This window comes from Apteryx rowi, unplaced genomic scaffold, assembly GCF_003343035.1.
Source record: "Apteryx rowi isolate R43461 unplaced genomic scaffold, aptRow1 scaffold_212, whole genome shotgun sequence".
Classification (NCBI taxonomy): domain Eukaryota; kingdom Metazoa; phylum Chordata; class Aves; order Apterygiformes; family Apterygidae; genus Apteryx; species Apteryx rowi.
The window spans coordinates 203,174-224,647 of NW_020448442.1; the positions used below are offsets into that span (position 1 = coordinate 203,174).

General features: G+C 39.9%; 1 protein-coding gene across 1 annotated transcript in view; it reads right to left on the reverse strand.

The window, feature by feature from the left end:
- Positions 1-21,474, reverse strand: part of ELOVL2 (ELOVL fatty acid elongase 2) — a 66,872-nt gene that overhangs the window by 10,263 nt on the left and 35,135 nt on the right. Inside the window, exons 3-4 of the mRNA XM_026064264.1 lie at positions 14,595-14,658; positions 9,043-9,230 (exon numbers count right to left, since the gene is read on the reverse strand). Of these exons, the coding sequence (XP_025920049.1) occupies positions 9,043-9,230; positions 14,595-14,610 (204 nt within the window). The 5' untranslated portion in view covers positions 14,611-14,658. The remainder of the gene's footprint in view (positions 1-9,042; positions 9,231-14,594; positions 14,659-21,474) is intronic.

Here is a 21,474-nt window from a genome sequence, read left to right on the forward strand (position 1 = left end):
TGTTATTCATTCTTCTGTGATTCTGTATAATACCAGATTTGTAGATGATACTTTGCTCCTATCCCCCCAGGTTGCTTGACTTGGCCATAGAGTTCCCTCTGATTTGTATCTGTATTTCAACGGCCAGCAGCTTAGAGAGCAGCTTAGAGAGAAAATTTGTTTTGAGTGTCTTAACCCTGTTCTTTTTTGTCAGCTGTTCTGTAGCTCAACATTTCTATTCTCTGTTGTTAGGTTCCTTTAGGGAACTGAGGAGAAGCAACTTTGAGTTTTGGCTGCTTTCTTTTTCAGGGTAACCTTTAAGACTTCTGGCTAACTCTCTAATAAAACATCAGTGGTGAAATTTGGAAGGCGGTGAGGATGCAAAAACACTCTTTTGCTTCTCTTTCWGAGCAGGATGTTCAAGCAGTGCTCAGCGCTTGGTAATCCTAGGCCATAACTTTCATGTTTGGTATGTATGACGTGGAAGGTAAACAGCTTACCTAATGGTCCTAAATGAGCTAGCTGCATATCTGGCACAGAAGCTGGTACTTCGATATGAAATATCCAGTTACTAGGTCTCTTTTTCTCTGATAGCAAAGTTATTTGTTACTTTTATTATTTTAGTTGTCTTCCCTTCCACATGCTGAGTACTTTCCCAGTTCTGCAGAGCTGATGGTATTGTTAATCATGCAGAGATTATGCAAGTGCAGGATGTATTAGGGGGATAGGAAAACCTTTCCCCCTACTTCAAAACACAAATTCTCTCTCTAGAAAATGTTCCTTTGAATGTTTTGCATTCTTGGCAACCTCCTATCCTGAAAATAAAGTGAATGCATTATTTAATGTTATTTGCATAAATAGATCATGTAAAGAAGAAAACTTTTCATGTTGCCTGTGAAAAAATGTCTACTCAGTAGCAATATTCTTTTAATTTAGTAGAGTTTTTATTTTTTGCTGCTGTTCCAGTGTTGTTCTTAACAGATTCCAGTCATTATTCCAGTAAATAATCTTTTCTCATGTATCTGAGTATAAAGAGTGTGACGATTCATAACGGTTGGTTCACTGCAGCAGTCTAATTCCTACCTTTCTTAAAATGGCAAATCACRTTGTTTAGGAATGAGAGCTGGTTCCTCTGCATGGAATCTCAGCAGAGAGAGGTGAGTAGATGCCAGAGGAYGGTGCCAAAGCCTCTTGCCTTGCTGAATAGCAGAATAAGCACCAAGAGCTTGTTCAAGCAAGACCTAGACAAGTACCTAGGAGCATATGCCCTGTTCATTTCAAATTCACAGCATCACAACCCCAAAGTTGCAACTTGCTCCTGCGTTTTTCCCCTAAGGGTAGGCTAGAAAGGAAAGTAACATGATTTTCTTAATGGACTTTCCTAGTTCTACTGAATGCAGTTGCTTTCTACTCTTTGAATTGTAGAAAAAGCTCCTTGCATGTTGGGCTTTCTCAGTGAGAAGAAGCCTGGAAGCAACAACCAATTTCCCCTTGCTCCAGAACAGGAAAAAGAGAGAGGATGAGGCATGAGCACCTATAAGGTGAACAGGCCTTGTAAAGCATTTGGAATACTTTTAGTTGATCTAGAGAGATGGTTGGTGTTTGCAGTCTCAGGGAGCTGCACAGATTTCCCTCCTCCCCCTGAACCTTCTCTTATGATTTTTTCTGTCACTATTTATATTAATGACTCATAAAAGTCTTAGCTCCTTGTTATAAATCCAAAATCACCACTTAGCAAGACTGGTTTATCTTTCAGAAGGATCTTCTTTGACTTCTGGTTCATGACTGTAATCTCTGGCTTGGTCTGCCTTGATTTTCTCTTACTATGGCCATCCTAAATAGGCTCMTGAAACACCTTGGTAGCTGTGAAACAGTTCAGAAGGGGAAGCTAAAACAGATTTTTGGAATTAGTATCCAAATAATTGAAATTCCCCTCAAAAGTTCATCTGGGAGGATAAGCACCAGTGTTTTCCCTGTGACAAGGTGGAACAAGAAGCCTCTTGATGGTCTTAAGCTGTTTTGGAAAATGACATGGGGAAATCAAGGTGAGAAAAGAGTAGTGGGATGGGAGAAAAAGGAAAAAAGTAAACAGAATTGAGTGGAGAAGAAAACAAGAAAAGAAAGAGGCTATAGGAGATCCAGTGAGAGAGAAACAGGTGATATTATCAGTAAACAGTGAAAGAAAGGAAAGAAGACAGGAGGAGAAAAAGAGCAAAAGAGAGGAACATGCAAACAAAGCTGATAAAGAAAACCTGCAATACAGAAAGCAACAGGAGATAAGATGCCCATCAAAATTTACAGTTGAAGTTGTTACCAAGAAGCATGGGCAGTTAGTCTGCTACACATGCAGAGCTGGCAGTGTCCTCCCCTTTGTAGGAGASGACAAACACACCGTGCCACAGGTATATCTGTGATGCCTTACTGGGTTTTCCCTGGCACTCTAGCTCAGACCAATTAAAGCAACTTGGTCTGACCACTGTCCCCAAGCAACAGAAGCCTTCTTAAATTAAATAAGGAGATTAATCTCTCTAGGCAGTGGAGAGAAAAGTCTAACTTTCAGTGCCCTGAACCACCTATTTCCTTTGACTGCAGGAGGAGCCTTTGTTAACTCTTGTGAATGTCAGCTTTTCYCTAGATGTCTAGACCTGGACAGAAAAGTCCTACAAGCAGTTAGCTGCAGGTCAGATCCCAAAGAAAGAGTCCAAGCAAAGGCTCAGGGTGGTGTCTCAGGAAGAAGAGAGGAATGACTTTTCCTTTATGTTTTTATTTTTAGGTGAATTTAAAAATGGAATGACTCAGAAAATTATTGGTGTCTGAAAAGAAAGGCCAGGTAATCATCAGCTCACCCAAGTTTCCTTTTCAGTTTTTGAAGGGAGAAATCAGTTCCTTGACTGTAGCATAGCTCAGTCCCAAAAGAATGCAAAATCTGAATTTTTATTCCCATCCCCAAGAGGTTGGAATGCACACATGCTGTGATGATGTAGGGAAAATCACACTTCAATATATATGATAAGTAGATTAATAGAGGAAGGTACCATTAATCACTTGGTTTATCATTAAATCAGTCTTAAGCAATACTTAAAATCTTTCAGACAGGTTTTCTGGCAAGAATCTTGAATTGTAAAATCATCTGTGAATGGTATTTGTTGAAGAATATCTCTCTGTAGGCTGCCACTTTTTAGATGAGCCTTGAAGAATCATAGTTTAATTGCAGATTTTAGATGGATAGCTGAGATGCAGAACAGCCTGTGCTTCCAGATAGCTGCTCATCTGTCCTGAACACCTTAAATAAGCTGTAGTCTGGCAAGACTATACACCACATAGAGAAGTGGTTTGGGCTAGATGGTTCAACCTAGGATTGTGGACAGGGGATTCCAGGAGCCTTATCCTGACACTGGCACTTGGTCAGTGCCTCAGTTTCCTCAGTTGTACCATTAGTTAGTTCTGATGTCATGACAGACTGGCAAGGAATAGGGAATACTCCACAAGATTTTTCACATTAAAAATATTTTGTTGTCCCTCTCCAAGATGCAGCCAAGACATTTTTCGTGGGGACAGAAATGTAACAAGCATGCTTTTCCTAGGTAAGGCTCTCCATCTCTCCTGTTGGCCTAGTTAGAGGTCCAATAATTAACTGCTTGGTGGGCCAGAGAAAATATCTGCTAATTCTGTGATACACTGACTGATGATCAATATCCTGATATGCAATGCATACAGTTCGATCCATGCTGGGTCTCTCCTAGCCTGCCCAGGCATCCTAACTAGGAGGATATTGGTCATTGCAGGGAGGAGAAAGAGGTCTCATGTTTTCTTGTTATTTTGAGTCAAGAAGTCCATGCCACAGTGACAAAAATAAGAGCCCCTTCTTAGCTGAATTTTGACAAGAAAATTTTTCTTTCTGTCAGTGAAAACTCTTTCAAATGGCAACATGTTGCTGAGAAACTTCCAACCAGTTCTGTTCAATACTCGTTAAGTAAAGTGGAGACAGTGACATTTTGCTGTTTAGGTTTTTCTCCTTTTCTCACTTCTCCCTTCCCCCAAATGATAAAAAAGTGCACCTGATTGCTTCTGATTTACCACTTTGCTCTTCTCCTCTTGCTCCGCCAAGATTAAGATTAAAGAATTTCTGCTACTTTAAAGGAAGCCTTCACTCAAGCACCAGTCCTTATAGCTCTAGAATTATTACTTTCTTCTCTGCTAAATTTAAATTTGCTAACTTCTATGCAATTCATTAAGGACTGACAATCATTTGTTTGAGTCTTTTTTTTGTAAACGATTATGTTAAAGTTAATAATCTATGGACTGATATAGTGAAATTCCAGGACAGTTGCAAACAACCAGGACTTACATTTTCCCTACCTTTCCTCCTCAGCTGTGCTGTTAAAACTTCACTTAGACCTTCTGCTACTCAAGGTCTATCTTTGGAACACTTCAATCTGTTAGGAAGCAAATCTTTCTCATGTCAGTCATTATAATGATGGAATAAAACAAAGTTTAGGTGCTCCTTCTATTTTTGGTTTGTTTCATTTTGCCCACTGTTATCCCAAAACCTGGGCTTTCTAGTCATTTATGAGATGTTATCTTAGTTGCAGTGTGTAGGGCTAAAAACGATGGTCCTGACAGGGCTAGTGTTGTACTTCTGACCTGCCCCTGCTATCGGGGGATACAGAGAAGGCAATTCTGGCACTCCTGGAAATCCTCGCATTTCCTTGGCACCTATGGATCTGCTTTCAGGTCATGGCTGTAATTCAGAAATTGGACTGAAAAGCTTAATGCACTTGGCTTGCAATGCTTGTGCAATTTCTCTTTGGCACCCAGCAGGCAGCGCTGATTTTTGCTCCAAATCAAGGGATCTCACATTCAGGTCCTGCTTCTCCACATGCATACAGTTGCTTGATTACACTCCTCAAATCCTGTGGGTTTGTGATACGTCTGTGAAGCTACCCAGGGAAGCAGGCAGCTTTAGCAAGCATGTCACCCACACATTAATGAAATACATCTTTAGATTTCCCTTCTGGTCTGACAGATAGTGCCAGTCGCCTGGTGTTCTCAGTGCCTGGTCAACAAAAGGGCTTGGATGAGAGCTTGATGACTAGCTGAGTTCACTTCTGGGACAGACATGATACTTAMTGCTGGTCCTTGAGTTGACTTTCTGTTCATAGTTGGTTCTTTTAAGATCTTAGGCAGAGGTTTGTGTGAAGAAAAGGCATATTTTTAGTAAAATTGTTAAAAGTTTTGATTTTTATTAAAAAAATGGTGGTGGTTGTTTTTCTTTGTGCAGATTTTTGGCAATGTTTCTGGAAAATGTTGGACCAGTAGACTTGATCTGGACTATGGACACTTAATCCTACAGAAACGCATATATCCAATAACAAATGCCTAATACAGCGTTCCCTTGTAGTGGCAGGGGTGGAGGGGTGCCCTCAGCAGTGCACCTGCACCCTTCCTGCAGGCTGCCTAATTTAAGCACATTACTTGTGTTTAAATTTTAGGTAACTGAAAAAGCTATGCTCCATAAACAAGTGCCTCGCTCCCCCATTATACTGTGGGGAGAGGTGGGTGCCTTTGAAGACTTCAAGAAAATCCATCTGTCTAACTCAAATGTCTAAGTTAAGGCCTAAAAAACTCTCCTTCTGGGAGGCCTTCAAAGGCACCTTTCTTGACCCGAAAAGAGAGTTGGGCACAATTTTCCTTCTTCGGACCTTTTCCTTTGAGGATAGTAGGGATGTTATCTGATCCTGTGCTAGTGGCACATTTCAGAGTTGTCCTGGAGATGTTCTTCAATATACCTGAAGGTTTGGTTGGCTTCAAGGCTCATGGAACTAAAACTGGCTCCCAGACACTTCATGCCCATCATGTGATGCGTGGAGCTCTGGCACAAAAGGTGATCTGCCCTTGGAAATTTTAAAGCATAGTCATTGTGTTATGACTCCTTGCTACAACCTTTGTCTTCCTGCCTTGAGGTTGTACACTCCACTGTAGGCAACAGATAGCTAAGCTAGTTCAAGCACAGCAAGGAGATGAAGTATGACAAGTACAGGTGTCCTCCATAGGTTGGTTTATCCTGTTTCTCATTAAAACCAGCATACAGGACAGTCTGCAATGGAGATGCACCTTAGCATGGACTAGGTCTTTTTCTTTTGAATGTCTAGGAAGCACCTACTCCATTCTGGAGATATCATGAGAAAAGTTGAGTTGTGTCTTATAAACAAAACCAAGAAGAGACAAGTAGAATAATTCTGATAACTGTTTCTGTGGCTAATACATAACAGAGATTGGAAGAGTGGAGGTGAAATGGGAGGATGGAGGAATAAGATAATTGTTACAGAGCTCTCTAATTAGGAATTAATCCTGAAACATACTCACTGGAGAAATCAACTGCTTTTACATATGAAACCACTGAGCAGACTGCTCTAAATACAGGTAAGTCTTGCCTTAAAGAGCTTACAGTTGATAAAAGACAAACAGCAGGATCCAGAAAAAAGCTTTGGACACGAGACATTTTGAAATGTTGACTCATCATAACTTTAGTCACTAGTGAAAAAGACTTCTGCCCTCCCATTTGCCTATTCTTCCTCAGCAGTAGAGCACAAGCTACCTCATGCAGGTCTGCAAGCCTCAACTTCCATTCTGCTCCTTCAGAAGAAAAGCCATGAATAGGAACCAGGTAAATAGACTACAAAAAACTATGGAGCCACTATTATGAAAGAGAGGCTTGTACAGTGTGAAACCAGCCTGACGGACAGTCTAGAGCTGAGAGAGAAATCTGCCAAAAAACAGCTGACAAAGCATCAAGCACATCAGATATTATGTCTTCTGTGTTTCTGACAAATGCAAAATATGACTCTATGAGCCACTGCCCACCATGCCCAGCTGCAGTTACGGAGGGTTAAGCCAGCAGCCTCCAGCTACGGAGCCAAGGTCTGAAGGGCTAAGCTGAGGACACACACAACCCAGCAATCACCTTCAGCAAAGTTAGACTCAGGAAGGAAACAATAGTAAGTCAGGTGAATAGGAGCTGACTCAACACAATCCCTACAAGGATATGAAGGTGGCTAAAAACTGGTTTACTCCACTCACATAAGTCAGACCTGCTATAATTCTTTTCCTTTATTCATTTGCTTGTGGCAGGCTGAATCAAGCTGCAAGGGGAAAAGATAGCAGGATTTTTTTTTCATGCAATTAGCCCTTTTCTCTGAGCCTTACTACTGAAGTCAGTTATCTGCATACCTTCAAACAGAATATGGACTTAACCACCTAAGTGCTCATTTAAATTCTGGAGCAGATCAGTATGGAGTCATCAAGCCTTCCAGCAACTGGGCCTCTGCTTGTTTCTCCTTTGTTCTGGGCCTGGTCTTGCACTCTCAGACGCCCAGAGCAACTGCTGAAGCCAGCTAGAGCTTTGGCCAGGGCGAAGGTCTGCACAGCACAATCAGTCCTTTGCATGAAGGCACAAATCTAAACTGCTGTTCAGCCTTTTGACCAGGCCAGTCATCTGCTGTTTAGCTCAAATTCATTTAAAACTTGAATTCTTAGGGGTTCCATTTGGCTTCAGTCAGCCCTTGTTTTTCTTATGGAAACCACTGTTGTGGCCAGAAGCCTGAATAGCTAGAAATACTGAGATGGCTGGCTGGCAAGGCTGCAATGTCAGCTCACACCTCTGCAAATCATGCTGTAAAATCAAGCACATCCTTCAGCCAGGGCAGGCTTTTCATTCCCTGGGTCACCTTTTAAGTCAAGTCAGAAAGAGTTTTGTGGTTTTTTGTCTTTTAGAATTTGCTTTTTAGGGTCACAAGCAAGGGATGATAACAATTTAATATTAAAAGTACCTACATTATCACAAGGGTTAAAATAGGGAGCTCCCAAATATTATCAAAGCAGTGACTGCCGGTTCCTGTTCCCCACCTTAATTTTCAGCTCTGGGGGAAGTGATTTTTCTGGGCTCCATGTGCTGCTGCTGTTGCTGTGCAGCAGTTGCAGATGCTGTGATTTCAAGAGAGGGTGTAGAGGCTGGATTATTCCATGACAGCTTTTCTTGTGACTGAGAGTCTGAGGAAGCCAAGGCCTGAATTCAGACTCATGTATACAGTTCAGAATGGATCTGTAATGCATTAATAAATGCCAAARCGTAACGTTATAGGAGAGGACAGCAAACTGTGTCTGTGTGCCCTGCTGTAGCCTGAAGGGTTGTTGCCTTGTTGCCGGCCACAATTGTTGGCTGCTGGCAGGATGAGTGTCAGACTTAATGTGACTTTCAGGCCAGCCCTGTTTCTACGGGGAGTGACAGCACACAAGTCTCTGCAGAGAAGAACTGCTTGAGTCTTTTGCTATGGAGAAATCATCAGATACATTCAAACCTTTCTTCTGGTTATGAATGGATCCCAGTTTCTGTGAGTATGTTCCTTCCTGATAGGTGCTCACAAAATAATCTATGTGATCGTGTTCAGCCTCCAAGTCCCCACAGCACTCACTTTTGGTTGAAGTTGCAGGTTTTTATGATCTGTCTGCTACATAATGTTTCTATTCTCTGACTAAATGATGGAAGCTTTCTAGACAGGAGAGAGGGAAAAATAACACTGAATTACCAATACTGTAAATAACTCAGTACTTGCTCTCATATATAAATCTGTTCACATTTAAAAATAGTCATTTGTTCAAAGAATAACCTTCCACAGATATTCATACAATCCACAGATATTCATATAATCCTAATCCTTTGGCATATTCATGGATGTTGAAATGTGATGTGTAGGCATGTTTGAACTAGGCGGCTGCTGTGGATTCAAATTCATGCTTGTAAACACTGTCTTAGTAGCAGCCAGTTCTCTCCAGGCGTGAACTGCAGCTCAGTAATGACAGTTAAAATATGCTGGAATCTAAGCTGAGAAGTACTGTACAAGTCACTGCCCAATTGCTAAGCCTTCTCAGGGACTTTTCTTTATGTTAAATTACTTTGCTGCTTCTGATAAACTTCATAGCAAAACTATCTATTGCTAAGATACTTCTGTTAAAAACTGTATATTGCTCAGCCTTCTCAGCCATGCTGCATTAAAGAATGCTTACCTCTATGAACATGTACAAGGATAGCAGTGTAATCCCAAGGTTATATACAATGAGGTGAGCCCTGAGTGAGAAAGCAGGCCTGTTCTTCATGAACTGGTTGCCCAGCCATATGCAGAGTAGGTACGCTCCAGTAAGGAAAAATGTGGGAAGGTAAGAGTCCAGAAGGAACCATCCTCTAACCCTGGGATCTGAAAAGAAATACACGCAACAAACAATTAAAAAGTTTTTGGTAAAGTATTGCTTAAAGTAAGGCATGGTATATTGCAAAAAGAATCTGCTAAAAGCACAAGAGGGAACCTGCCATGCTTTGCTCACTTCAGGAACTATCTGTTGTGTTTAACTCCCCAATATGGCATATTCATTTTGAATATGTGTAGTGAAAACCACATAAAATTTGCTAATAATTTAAGATCTCTTAAATCTCCTTTCTTTAATAGGACAGGAAAATGAAAAGAAGAAAACATTCCTATAGTCTTTTTTCTTTAACTTAACATTTAATTAAATCATATCTTAATCTGTTCAGTGGACATACATCCTGCAGGCAGTATTAAATATAAAGCATGCATGAAAAGTTGCCAGTTCATATATTATTCTGTATTTTTCATGTGTATATGAAGGTATAAACTATTTGCTAGAAAACATTTATATGGGAGGAGGATTTTTCAAAAGCATTAAATATGAAAAACAGATGACAAATAAATGTTTACTTTGCTGGTCATCAAAGATATTTGGTAAACCTTGCTCTCTCATAGTTTATCTATCTGTCCCACTTGCATGATCCTGAAATGAAATATCAAGGTCCAATCCTGCTTGCCTTATTCACACAAGTAATCCCACTGGCAGTAATCAGACACTTGAGTGTGTATGAGCAAAGTCTAGCCCTACGTGCCAATCTGGAGGCATTGCTCATTGTCCTGTAATCAGGATGTCATGAGCAAAAGCATCAATTTTAGAGTCAATTTTCCACAACAACAATCTTCAGATATTTATATATCTATGACAAGAATAATTGGCATCATGACTAAAAGTATATATCATGAATTGATGTTTTTCACTTTTAGGTTTGTCTTGTTTTTCAGAAAGGATACTCTGAATCTGTCATGTTATGGAGTAAGTGAAAAAAATCACTCAGTGAAAAGCTGTTGCACAGTCACAGCGGTTCCTTCCAATCTTAGAAACTGTTTTAAATTATTTACCTTACTTTTTACAAAAACAAGGATTAGGTTGAAAATTGCAACGGAAGAAAAAGGTTTTCACAGWGCATGAAAAACAACTTTACTGATTTTACTAACTGAGCCGAATTTGGGAAGGACCGGGCGATGGAGGACGCACAAACCAAGTGTGATGGAGCATTTATAAACTGTTGCACATTGCAACATTACTTCACCAATGAGAGTATTCTTATGAATATATACATACATACAGGTAGGTATATGTAAAATGAGGCTTTACATGATTAAGAGTAATCTGCTTACCAACAGGACTGTGAACACCTGCATTCTTTACAATTTCAGCCTCCCTCCACTTCCCACCTTGCCTCCCAGTGGCTGTAACACTCATCTGTGGAATCTGGTGTCTATGTGGGATATAAGTTCCTCTGCAGGAATGACTTTCAACCAGATCCATGTCACCCTGGAAATCCAGTGCTCTCATGGTTTTGGCTCTTCCTTCATGGCTCCCAAAAAAACACCTTCACTCTTTAGAAGGGGAGAGGTGTAGGACCAAAGCAGTAGCGGAAGAAAACCATCTGTCACAAAGCACAGTCCTTCCTTTGGGGTGTCCTTGCTTTGCTCTGCATTACCAAGCTAGAATGCCCATTTTCTGTCTTCAGATCTCAATGCCTATTTAATATCATCTCAATGTGGGAGTAATATACTTCCAACATCTCTCTTAAGGTTTACAAGCCATTTGAGAAGCTCTGGATTGGATGTGTTCAAGGTGATTCTGCTCCCATGTGAGCTCTAAACAGGACACAGGAGTCATAGGGTATGCAAAGTTGTCTAAATGTTGATCTAGCATATGTTTTATGATTGTAAGGATTTAATATATTTAATTGGTATCCTAAATAAAGATGAAGAAAGAAGTAATTTTAGCAAGACTGCTATTTAAAGAAGGGTCTCCCTACCTGAAATCAGGGAGAGATTTCAACATTTGGTGCATAAAAGTCACTTGCACAAAAGCCAGTTGGCATCAAAAGGTAACAAAACATTATATTTGCTCAAAGAGGAAAAGTAACTAGTAGAAATGAGATGACAAATTAAACAAAACCGCATTGAGTGCTGCCCCAGTATGCCCTCAGAAAGCTAGTTTTCACATTGCCATGAGTGGGTAGAAGAATGTGGGCTGATCCATACAAAAGCAGAACTCTTTGTGCTTGTTCAGGTCAGCATATTTAAAATCTATACTATTTCAGTTTCAAGCTTCTGCATAAACTATTAAAACATATTCCCTTAGTGATTATTTTCTGGCCCTGACCTCAGTATCAAGGGTAACACAGTTATTAGTGAAGAGTGGTTTACGAATAGCAGCCTGAAGATCCAGACTGCTTTGTCTTCATTTATACTTGTTCTTGGATCACACAAAGAGAGAGATTTTTATGTGGCAGGAAGGGAGAGGAAAGGAAATGTATTTCAAAAAGAAAAGTTATCAGAAGATGAAGAGAGATCAAAAGTACTTCTGTTGACTGACAGTAGGTTACCCCGTGTTCAAGTAAGATAAAAGTCCACTGTCAATAGGAGAAATTAATAATGGGAGAAAGCATTAGCTTTACGATACTGAACCCATACAGCATCTGAATTCAAGACCAAGGCAGTGAATAAAGCCACAGTGTGAAAGTGCTGGACTGCAACATGGGAAGGAGCAGGCGCACACAAGCTCTGATTGCTTCTTGAATGAGCTCATTCACAGTTGCCGGCCATGATGTGCCAGACCCTTGGGATGAAATCTTGGCTCCTCTGAAATCAGTGGCAGGCCTCCCAGGCCTTTAAAAGTACCAAGCTTTTATCAGTGAAGTTTAGAAACTTTCTGATTCAGGGTTTCTGGAGAGCTTTGGCCAGTTGGTATCTGAGTAGATTCAGAACTTTTTAAGTGCTGAAGCYGAACATTTTTGTACCAATGCTTTGTTCATATTTAATTGAGCAGAGAAAGAGTGTTTATTACTTTATCATAGCTTTGTTGAAATATATCTGTTCTCAACCACTTCTGTTTCTTCAACAGATAAAACAAGCAAGTAATCTGCTAGATTTATTTACTGCAATTCCATGTTTCTCAATCTTGCATAACACCAAAAAATACCCTGCAGAACAAGAAAGCTCTGGAAAAATGCTCTTTTACAGAACAATATGTCTATTTCACTTTTGTGCATGTTGTCTTGAGTCTAGATAATCTTTATCCAGGATTATATGGATCAACACCAAATTGTAAACCCACTTTTTATTAAGAGATGGAATAAATGGGCATGCACATGGCTTCTATTACCTGAACCAAAGGACTTGGTATGTTAGTTCAAAAGCAAAAGTTGTAGTAAATTTGCATACGAAGTCCAGCTGACAGTGGTGGACAGAGGCACAAAGCAGGCTTGTATCTAAATCATGTTCAAATCTATGATAGCACACCCCTTACTSTAGTAGTGCAGTAGTGTAGCCTATGTTAACCTGATAACTACTAATATGGTTAGAAATTGCCTCCAGGAACTAGTTCTAGGCATTTCTTTCTCCTGTTGTACCCTAAGCCACACCTGATAGTGATGACTGTAACTAGTACAATGACATTGTTATTTCAGGAGCTACTACCTAAAACATAAACTGTAAATGTGGAATTGATTTTAAAAGAATAAAGTGCCAGTACCTATCGTTTTAAGTCTTCTTGCTGCTGAATATAATGTGTAGACTGGATGAAAATCAGTGGAGAGGAAGAAGAGGAATGGTTTGATGGTTTTAGAATTAGGGGGAAGCTCTCAAGAATTCATTAGATTTTCATCTGTGGGGTCACTCTATCCATTTTAAAACTGTTTGCGTTTTACTGTGAATTATTTATGTGTATAAACATATTGCAGGGAATGGTGTTATTCATGAAATATATGATACGGTGTCATTATAGTACTTCTTCAAATAAAAGAGGCATGGATGAGATCCTTATCTTTGGCATTGGTATCTGCAGAGGGGTGGTGATATACTTGGAAGGTGGTACAAATAATACTTATTTTACTAAATTGCTTTCTAAAAGCCCGAAAGAATCTGTGTAGTATTCTCTGTTGGATTAACTATAGTTCATCCCTTCAAAGAGTTTGTTCTGAATCAGTGAGGAATGAAGGATAACATCATGTGCTTTTAAAAAGAAATGAAGTACTTTTATACTTGTGATTACATTTGTTTGTTATTAGTAAAATGTTTTACTGTGGCAGCTATTAATTAAAAAAAAAAAAAACTTATTCTACTTGTTTTAATAACTTCTGCTGCAGTTCCCAAGCTGGTCACTCTTTCGTCACTAGAATGCTTTTTTTCAAGTTTTGCATCAACTGCAGTGTTGTAGGGGAGAATTTTGTACCCATTCAGACAGCTAAGACGAATGAAAATTCCTGGGTTTTAGGAACGCTACAGTTTTCTTTCCCTGTTCTCCTAATTAAGCAAGAACTGTTTCTAGGACCTGGAAAATGTTATCACAACAAAATGAGAATGAGTAAGCCACAGCTCCGTCACCACAGGCAGCAATTCTGGCCTTTCTTCCAGGTTTGCAGGGCTGTTCATGAGGCTGGGCACACTGAATAATATTTAAACTCAGGACTACCAGCATCAAGATGGCCTTGCAGAGACTTTCTCTGAAGTCTGAAGTCTGCTTTCTAAGTCTCTGTCTAACCTTCCTCCTTTAGCTGCTTGGTCTCCCATTCTAATATTAGCCCTGACTTTGAAAATCTGTCCTCAGCTTGCCATAGTGCTTCTCTTCCTTTTCCTGGTCCTACTTCAGTTTTCTTGTCCCTGACTCAACCCCCCTGGCATGACTGTTACTCTGCTTCAGTCCAAACAGAGCGTGATGCATCTCTAAGCTCTGCTAAAGTATCACTGTAGTTATCTATCTGAGTAATTCTAGTCTGTATGGTTTTAGAAAGTAAGATTAAGAAAGATGCAACTGTTCTCCCACCCTGCCTATTGGTTTATTGAGATTTTGCACATGATCCTCCTGGATGCCGAGAGCCCTTCTTTGCTGTTGCACTGAGCATCCTTCTGGATTGGGCTATTTTCTAGGTTGCCACACAATAACTGGATTATTAATGAGAACTGGTCCTGAAGCAGAATGTCCACTTTCAGGAAAATTCAAGATTTCAGAATTCATTTTTATCTGTAGTAGGATGAAAAGTTGAAATCCTAAGATATTTTCAGAAACAAAGGACTCTAAAATGTGGTGATCTTTTTAAATTTAAATTTAATTTAAAAATTTAATTTAAAATAGAAATTATTCATCTGGAAGGTTTCAACAGCTTCCAGTTATCATAATATTGTTGAGTGTTAATCTGGATGGAAATTGTTTCCCAAAAGGCTGTTGTTGGAGCAACTTACCTCGAGGTCCAAACATATAGTTCACAAATGCATTTACTTCTCGGTCAAAAGCTTTCAGATATTCCTAAAAAAAGACAGATGACAAAGATATTATTATCTCATGGCTCACAAAGGCATCATATCTGCTGAAAAAAATTAATTTAGGGCATATTGTGGTCTAGATATAACAATAGAGGCCTCATTACTGGAAACAGTGCCAAAAGCAGGACTCTTCAGGAAGGGAATCATGTTCAAGATGGAGGTTTTACAACTGAAAAAAAAGCAAGTATCACAGCAAACCCATCTGCGATGGATATCATTTTCTCTTTAGAAAAGATGCCTTTTTTGTTCTGTTTTGTTTTGTTCTGTTTTCTCAACTGAAATCACTATTTGTAGAGAGAAGCTGGTGATTCCTTTGATCAGCTTCACAAAACTGCCTGGTTGTCACTCGCCTGGTGGCAGCATAATGAGCTGAACACACTGAAGCTTTGCTCTTAAAGAAGGAAACTTGTGGGAGGGGTCAGCTGAGATTTCTCTAAATCAGGCACAGTTCCTTTAAAAAAAATCTGTAAGTAGAATCTTAAACTTCCACTAATGCAGGTCAGGGCATTTAGAGAGGGAGGAAGAGGAGGCAGGAATAGGAGGGATGAGTTACAGAGCATTGTATTTTGAGGTCGAAGTCAATGAAGCAGCATTGAAAGCTACTGGCAGGCTTAGCAAGTTTGTGACTGAGTTGGAAGCCGACCCCTGGTCAACACAGTCCTTTCCTCAATCAGACATGGTGGCACCTCCAAAATATTTCTTCCCAGACTGCCCTTCTGGACAGTGGGATGGCTTCCTGCACACCTGGTGCCCGAACAGCTCTTTGCACTAAGCCTGCAGTTGGCGAGGTTCTTTCTCTGCTCTGCTTTTCAGGTCATTTCTGAGTAGAAATTTGGATAAGAGGCAGAGGAGAAGAAATGAATATACTTCTTAAGAATGCCCCTGCATTTGTCTCCCTTTTAGTTGTCTTAAAGTTTATCTTACCTTACAGGAACAAATAAAAAATGTTCTTTGTCTGTCTTGTAGATTTGCAAGTTTATTAAATACAATGCATTTATTTACATACCAAATACTAGTACTAATAGTTTGAAAAAAATTTTTTTTATTCTTACTTTGAATGACTCATTTGTTACTTTCCTGTCAACACCTCTGCAAAAAGCCATACTGTATTTCTGGCTTTTAGAACAAGTCCTTAATGATGCCTCTGGACAGCTTAGATGTACATGCGTGCTCAGCATGATCTGTTGTATTTCTAAAGAAATGCAAATAAAACCAGCTTGAACAAACACACATGCTCAGAGAACTCCATTCTCTCTAGAAAAATCACTGTAATATCCTTTATCAAACAAGGTACTTGGGCTACAAGGCTAACAATTAATGTGTATTTTATATTTTTCTGTCTGTTGTACAGGGCATCGCTCTGGGCATTGGCAATGCTAGCAGTTTAACAGGATTTAGGATGGRTTTGTGGAAGATCTACTTACCTATGCCTACAAAAAAGACATCAGCTTATCTGAGCAATTCAAAGCATCCAAAAGGAAGAATAAAGGCAGTGATGATAAAGTAACATCGAGGTTTCTTATGAATTTCAATATTTTTGCAACTGAAATATTGATAAATAAGTAGCAAGGAATACATATATGAATTGTTGTTAAGTGCATGATTGCACTTAAAACGCTATTTCAAGGTCAGCTGGTATGGAAGAAAACCACCCTTCTCATACTACTAGTGCTGGTCTCTCAGTTGAGAGACCAATGTCTACTGGTTTCCTAACAGTTTTAGTAAAAGTAGTACAAGCTATGCAAAAATAATGTACATGCTGTCTAAACAGTGCAGGTATCAAAACACCTTTGATTAGGCAGTGATTTCTCTGGGTGCCAGGACATCCAGAAGTTGATAATAAACCACTGTTTTATGTAATTCATGATTAATATGTGGAACCCACCACTACAAGATTTAACTGAAAGTTAGAACAACCTGGAGGGAGCTCAAGAGAGAAACAGACCCCAAGCCGGGTGCCAAGACTGCCGCTAGCTCTAGTGGATGGAGAGGAAGCCAGGAAGGGAGGAAAAAAAATCGCTAGAAGGGACATTATCTGTTTCTCAGATCTTCTTTTTAGCATTTGAGATTAATCATTTCTGCTTATTTGATATGGTAATTTCTGTGTTCCATGGTTCTGGGGCATTATTTCAACTCTGATTCCTGACCAACATTAAGGGCTAGCCTGCCTTACAAAGGCTTCATCAGCACAGATATATTGTCAAAGCTCCTAGTAGACACACAGCGCTCTGCTGGCTGAAGGGCTCTTTTGCCTGTGTAAAATGCATCTGTTTGCGACTTTTTTTGCTAGCATAGCAATCTTGCTGTTTGATTCCTTCCTAACAATTGGCACTGCTAAGCCAGCAAAATTTTGTCATTAAACCTGTCCTAAGAAGGAACATACTTTGGTGTGACAGAAATGACTGAAGCTATGCAGTAACTGAAGAAAGGAAAGTTATTCTGGTACTGGTCTGAGTTCAGAAAGGAGCCCATATATTATGTGCACAGAGTTTGGTAATGCTCCTACTTGGCAGAAGATAACCAAGGATAGCTAACAGAAAGAAGTATTGGTGACTCCATCTAAAGATATAGTTATCATTGTAGAGTTAGAAGATCTGTATCTTTGGTTTGGATATGCATGCTATGTAAGATATTTTAATTTAATGCAAAAACCTCTGTATGAAAATACAGTTTGGTGAAAAAAAAACAGAAGGCTATTCCAGCTTTAGCAACAAATTGAAAAAATGACTAGGCTTTATGTTTTTCTTTTCTCTTCCCTTTTCCTTTCTTTTAAAGCCTTTCACAATAAACTGTAAGCAAACCAGGAAAGGAAGACGTTGTTATTCTGGTTGGTAAATTATTTAAAAATTTACTTTTAAATTTATTTTAAAAAATATTTTAAAATTTTCTATGTTGAAGGTAGCAAATACTAGTACTTCTTCATAATTGAGAAATATATAGTATTTCTAAAAGACTTCAGTGAGAGCCATGTTTTATTTGAAAACATTTTTTTTATTTGACCAATTTAAATTTCCATATTTTTCATCCATATGATATTTTTTATTTTCTCATATTATGCAATCTAGCACAAATGACAGGTCCAAAACTTTGAAACAATTATAAAGGGAAATTTCAATATAAAAGGAGATTTGAACTTGCTTTTGACATGTTAACAGGCTTCTTGCTTTTAGTCTTATACTGTTCATAGACCCATACTTGAGGGTTCATTGAGAAAAGCACTTTTAGCCTATGTAAAACACCAAAATATTTATTCTCAGTTACAGAGAACTAGAATTGTCCATGGGCTTTATTTCATTTATCTGAACAAAAGACAACAGTCAGTGAAAATAAGGTGGGAAGGAAGGAATATGTTTCACAGGCAAAAATGACTTGAGTCCTTGCTTTGCTCTGCTCCACTGCTAAAGCTTGTATGCATATGGGCAAATGGACATTTTCCAACTGATGTAACGAAATCCAGGACATTTGTGGCAAAGAGGGCAATATGTTTGCAGCTGAGGCTTATTTTTGTATGTATTTGGAAGTTGCTGTATGCAGCTTGGCATCACGTGTGGGCCTGGCAACTTGCAGGCCTGCCTGTTACCTGGCAGAGCAAGGGAGGGGGGCGGCTGATTATACAGATGGGCTGGTTCTGCCTTTTCCCTGGAGGAGATGGAGGACAGCTGTGTGAGCAGTGATTACAGCCAAAAGTGCTGCATGCCTTCTCTGGGGGCTGATTTAGCCACTGTAGAGAAAAGTGAGATGATGGTGTCCTTAGTGAGGGTAAATTAGTAAGTGGAAGGTGGCTTTAGGGTAATAGGAGGCTTTCAGATTTTGCCTCTATAGTTGCTGAGGTTAGACTGCCTGCAAGTGAATGCTGTATTTTCAGTGGCTTCTTCAATAAGCATAGTGGTTTGTAATTTATAATATGAAAAATTAATGGAAGATTTCTGAAGCTGATGAGTATGGAAAGACATAGCTAAAAGTAGCTGGAGGTTTTATCTTTGGCAGATATTGCAATATAGCTGCCTAGGTAGGTAGAGTTTGGATGAACAGCAGATAAGTTTGTTTTGTTTTGAAGTATTTGTTTTAGTTGCTTCTCTATCCTATGTTCCTGTAATTTTGAAGTGAGGGCTCTTGTGTTTGAAGATTCTCTTATTTTRTTGTTATTAAGAGAGATTCATTGTTCTGTTCAGTGATGTCTTCAAGCAAGGGATAAGCTGCCAGCAGCACCTGCACCAAACCTGAAGCAGAACCTTTTGGCTTGCTTAAGTTACTAGGGACATGCTAAAAGATGCTACTTACACAGAGAAACTGAATTTCTTCATTGTCACCTTGATTTTTAGTTCTGCATTCTCCCTACTTGAACATATAAGGAGGAATTAAATCCTCAAAGGGGTCTTAGGTATAATGTTGTGGTGCCCAATGCTGAAGTGCCCTAATAAGCTCCATGGTTGTGAGTGAGGTATCAAAAAAAAAAAAAGGGGGGGCGGGGGGGGAAGAGGGGGGTGAATTGTAAAATCATGTCCTCAGCGTGCCTGTGCTCTGTAGTGAACCAAGAGGATGAGTGTTAAGGATCTGCTGTGCAGGGAACCCCTTCTGCCCCTGTTCTCCCACTATCTTTTTGGGAGTATTGCTGGTTCTCTAAGGCACCCTGGGGAGTGCCTTAACTAACAGTGACACTATGTAGACTATTGTTTCTCAGGCTAATTTTATAAGGAAAGGCACTTTTCTATTAATCCTTTCTTTCCCTTCTCCTTGCTATCAAGTAGCATAAGGGTATCTTTTACATGCAGCTCTTATGTGCTGTCTCCAAGTGGATGTTAAATGTCTGTGAAGAGTAAAACAGGCTGTTATCCCCTATTATTATATCACGACATGAAAGTATTTAGGATGGTTCTGACTTACTTCTGCTGAATTAGCTTCTACTTATGGCTGATTTGGGAGGGGGAGAGAGGGGAGACTCCCAGTATGGCAGTATTGCACTGTGTTACCCATCTTATGAAGGCACGTGCACACCTCTCCAAAACATCCTTGCAAAAAGACTTCTTTGGGGCCTGAAGGTTTAGAGGTGTGGGCCCCCATGTACTTAAGCGGTGGCAGTCTTGAAACGTTCTACTCTTTCCTTAGAGTACAGACAGGAAGGAGATCCTAAAAGCAATCTGTTGCACAGCAGGGTGAGGTTCTTGAATTAACTTCTGCCATCAGCTCTTCCCTGAACATTCAGGAGCAGTACTTCAGAGTGCCTTTTCTGTATCGTTATTCAATATCAGTACACAAAATGGTCACTGCCCTGTCAGAGTTCGTTGTAATGGAGCACTGGAAATCTTTCTTCCTTAAAGGTGTCCCTCTTTTCTTTAAGGTGTTGAAAACTGGTTATTAATTTTAATTATTATTTTTTTTCTAAGTTGCCTATGTCAGTGCACCAAAAAGCTAGTTTCCCTGTGGTATCCATACATATCTGATGAATAATGCCACCCATAAGCAGTTCCATTTGTGCCAATGGTGTTTCCTGTGGGCTTTTTTTCCCCTAAATCGGACTGGAACATTAGAGCAGTAGGAACAGTGGGCTCGAAAAACATCCCTTCTCATTGCCCAGTGTGGAAAAACAGCAGAGACTCAAACTAACAGCTCCTATGACCAGATTTAAAGGCTTCCCCCAAAAGAGTAAAGCCAGAAGAGACTTGTGGTAGACCACAGAACTGCCCTGAATTAATTCCTATCTCCAATAAAGCAGCTAGATTTCCACGTTGTTAGTGGCAGAAAACCCACCACATTCTCTGTCATCTGTTCCAGTGACTAATTATCTTAGTTTTAAACAAACATACATGCTTTCCTTCTAGTAAGAAGGTGTATCGTTAAGAGGGCAAAGTGGAGTGGATGACTTTGGCCTGAAGGTTGAAAAATTTCCCTATGCTCCTATGTGGAGTGAGAGTTTGGGTGGCCTACATAAGAGTCGGAGGACACAGACCTCTTAACCCCCCTGCTAAGACATCTTATGGCTCTCAGTGTATTATTCACAGAGAGCATTAACAGAAACAGTGGCCTACTAAATGCAGAGCCTTCGCTGCTCTGCCTACGTGGTACTCTTACTCCCTTGTGCTGGGGTAGCAGAGCACTGTGACGAGCTTGCTTGTGCCCCCCCAAAATGATATGTGCTGTGTCCTGTGCGGTRGTGGTGGTGGGGTCCCACTGGGTGCCTAGAGTGACAGTTAGCCCTTGGGCATTGGCATTCAAATTGGTTTCCCACTCTTCCCTTTCTTTGTGTGGCTGAAATCAGTGTCTGATGCAGTCTTCAGTTGATAGCAACATATCTTCATCACAGAGTTTAAAAGAAATGGCAGTCTCTGTTGGAAATGCAYAGGGGTTCTGGGAAAGGAAGAAGGCTTATTGATGGGAGAAACAACATGTTGGCACACCTCCCTTCTGCATCTCAGCCCAGTTTCCAGTAATATTTGGAAAAAAAGCCAATTGCAGTGGAAGGGGGTGCAAGACAGTGAGGCTGCCATATGAAGGAAAAGGCTCTATACAAGTCTGCAATAAAGGAAAGTACATAAAAATGTACTTGTGCTTCTATAGCATTCCTTCTGTAGGGAGTCTGAATGTAGGAACAAGCATAAACTCCGAGTTAACTTGCTTGATGCCTTTGCTAACAGAGCGTTAACAGGGTGTATTAAAAATAAGTTGAGCATGTGTTTCTCCAAGGTTCAACACCTCTGTCTTCTGTGCAGAGATCTGTTGTTACTGAAGGTTATCCACAGTATTTTCCTTCAGCAAAGCAGCAGGAGCAGTGATTAGTCTGAAGGAAATCTATACAGCTGGA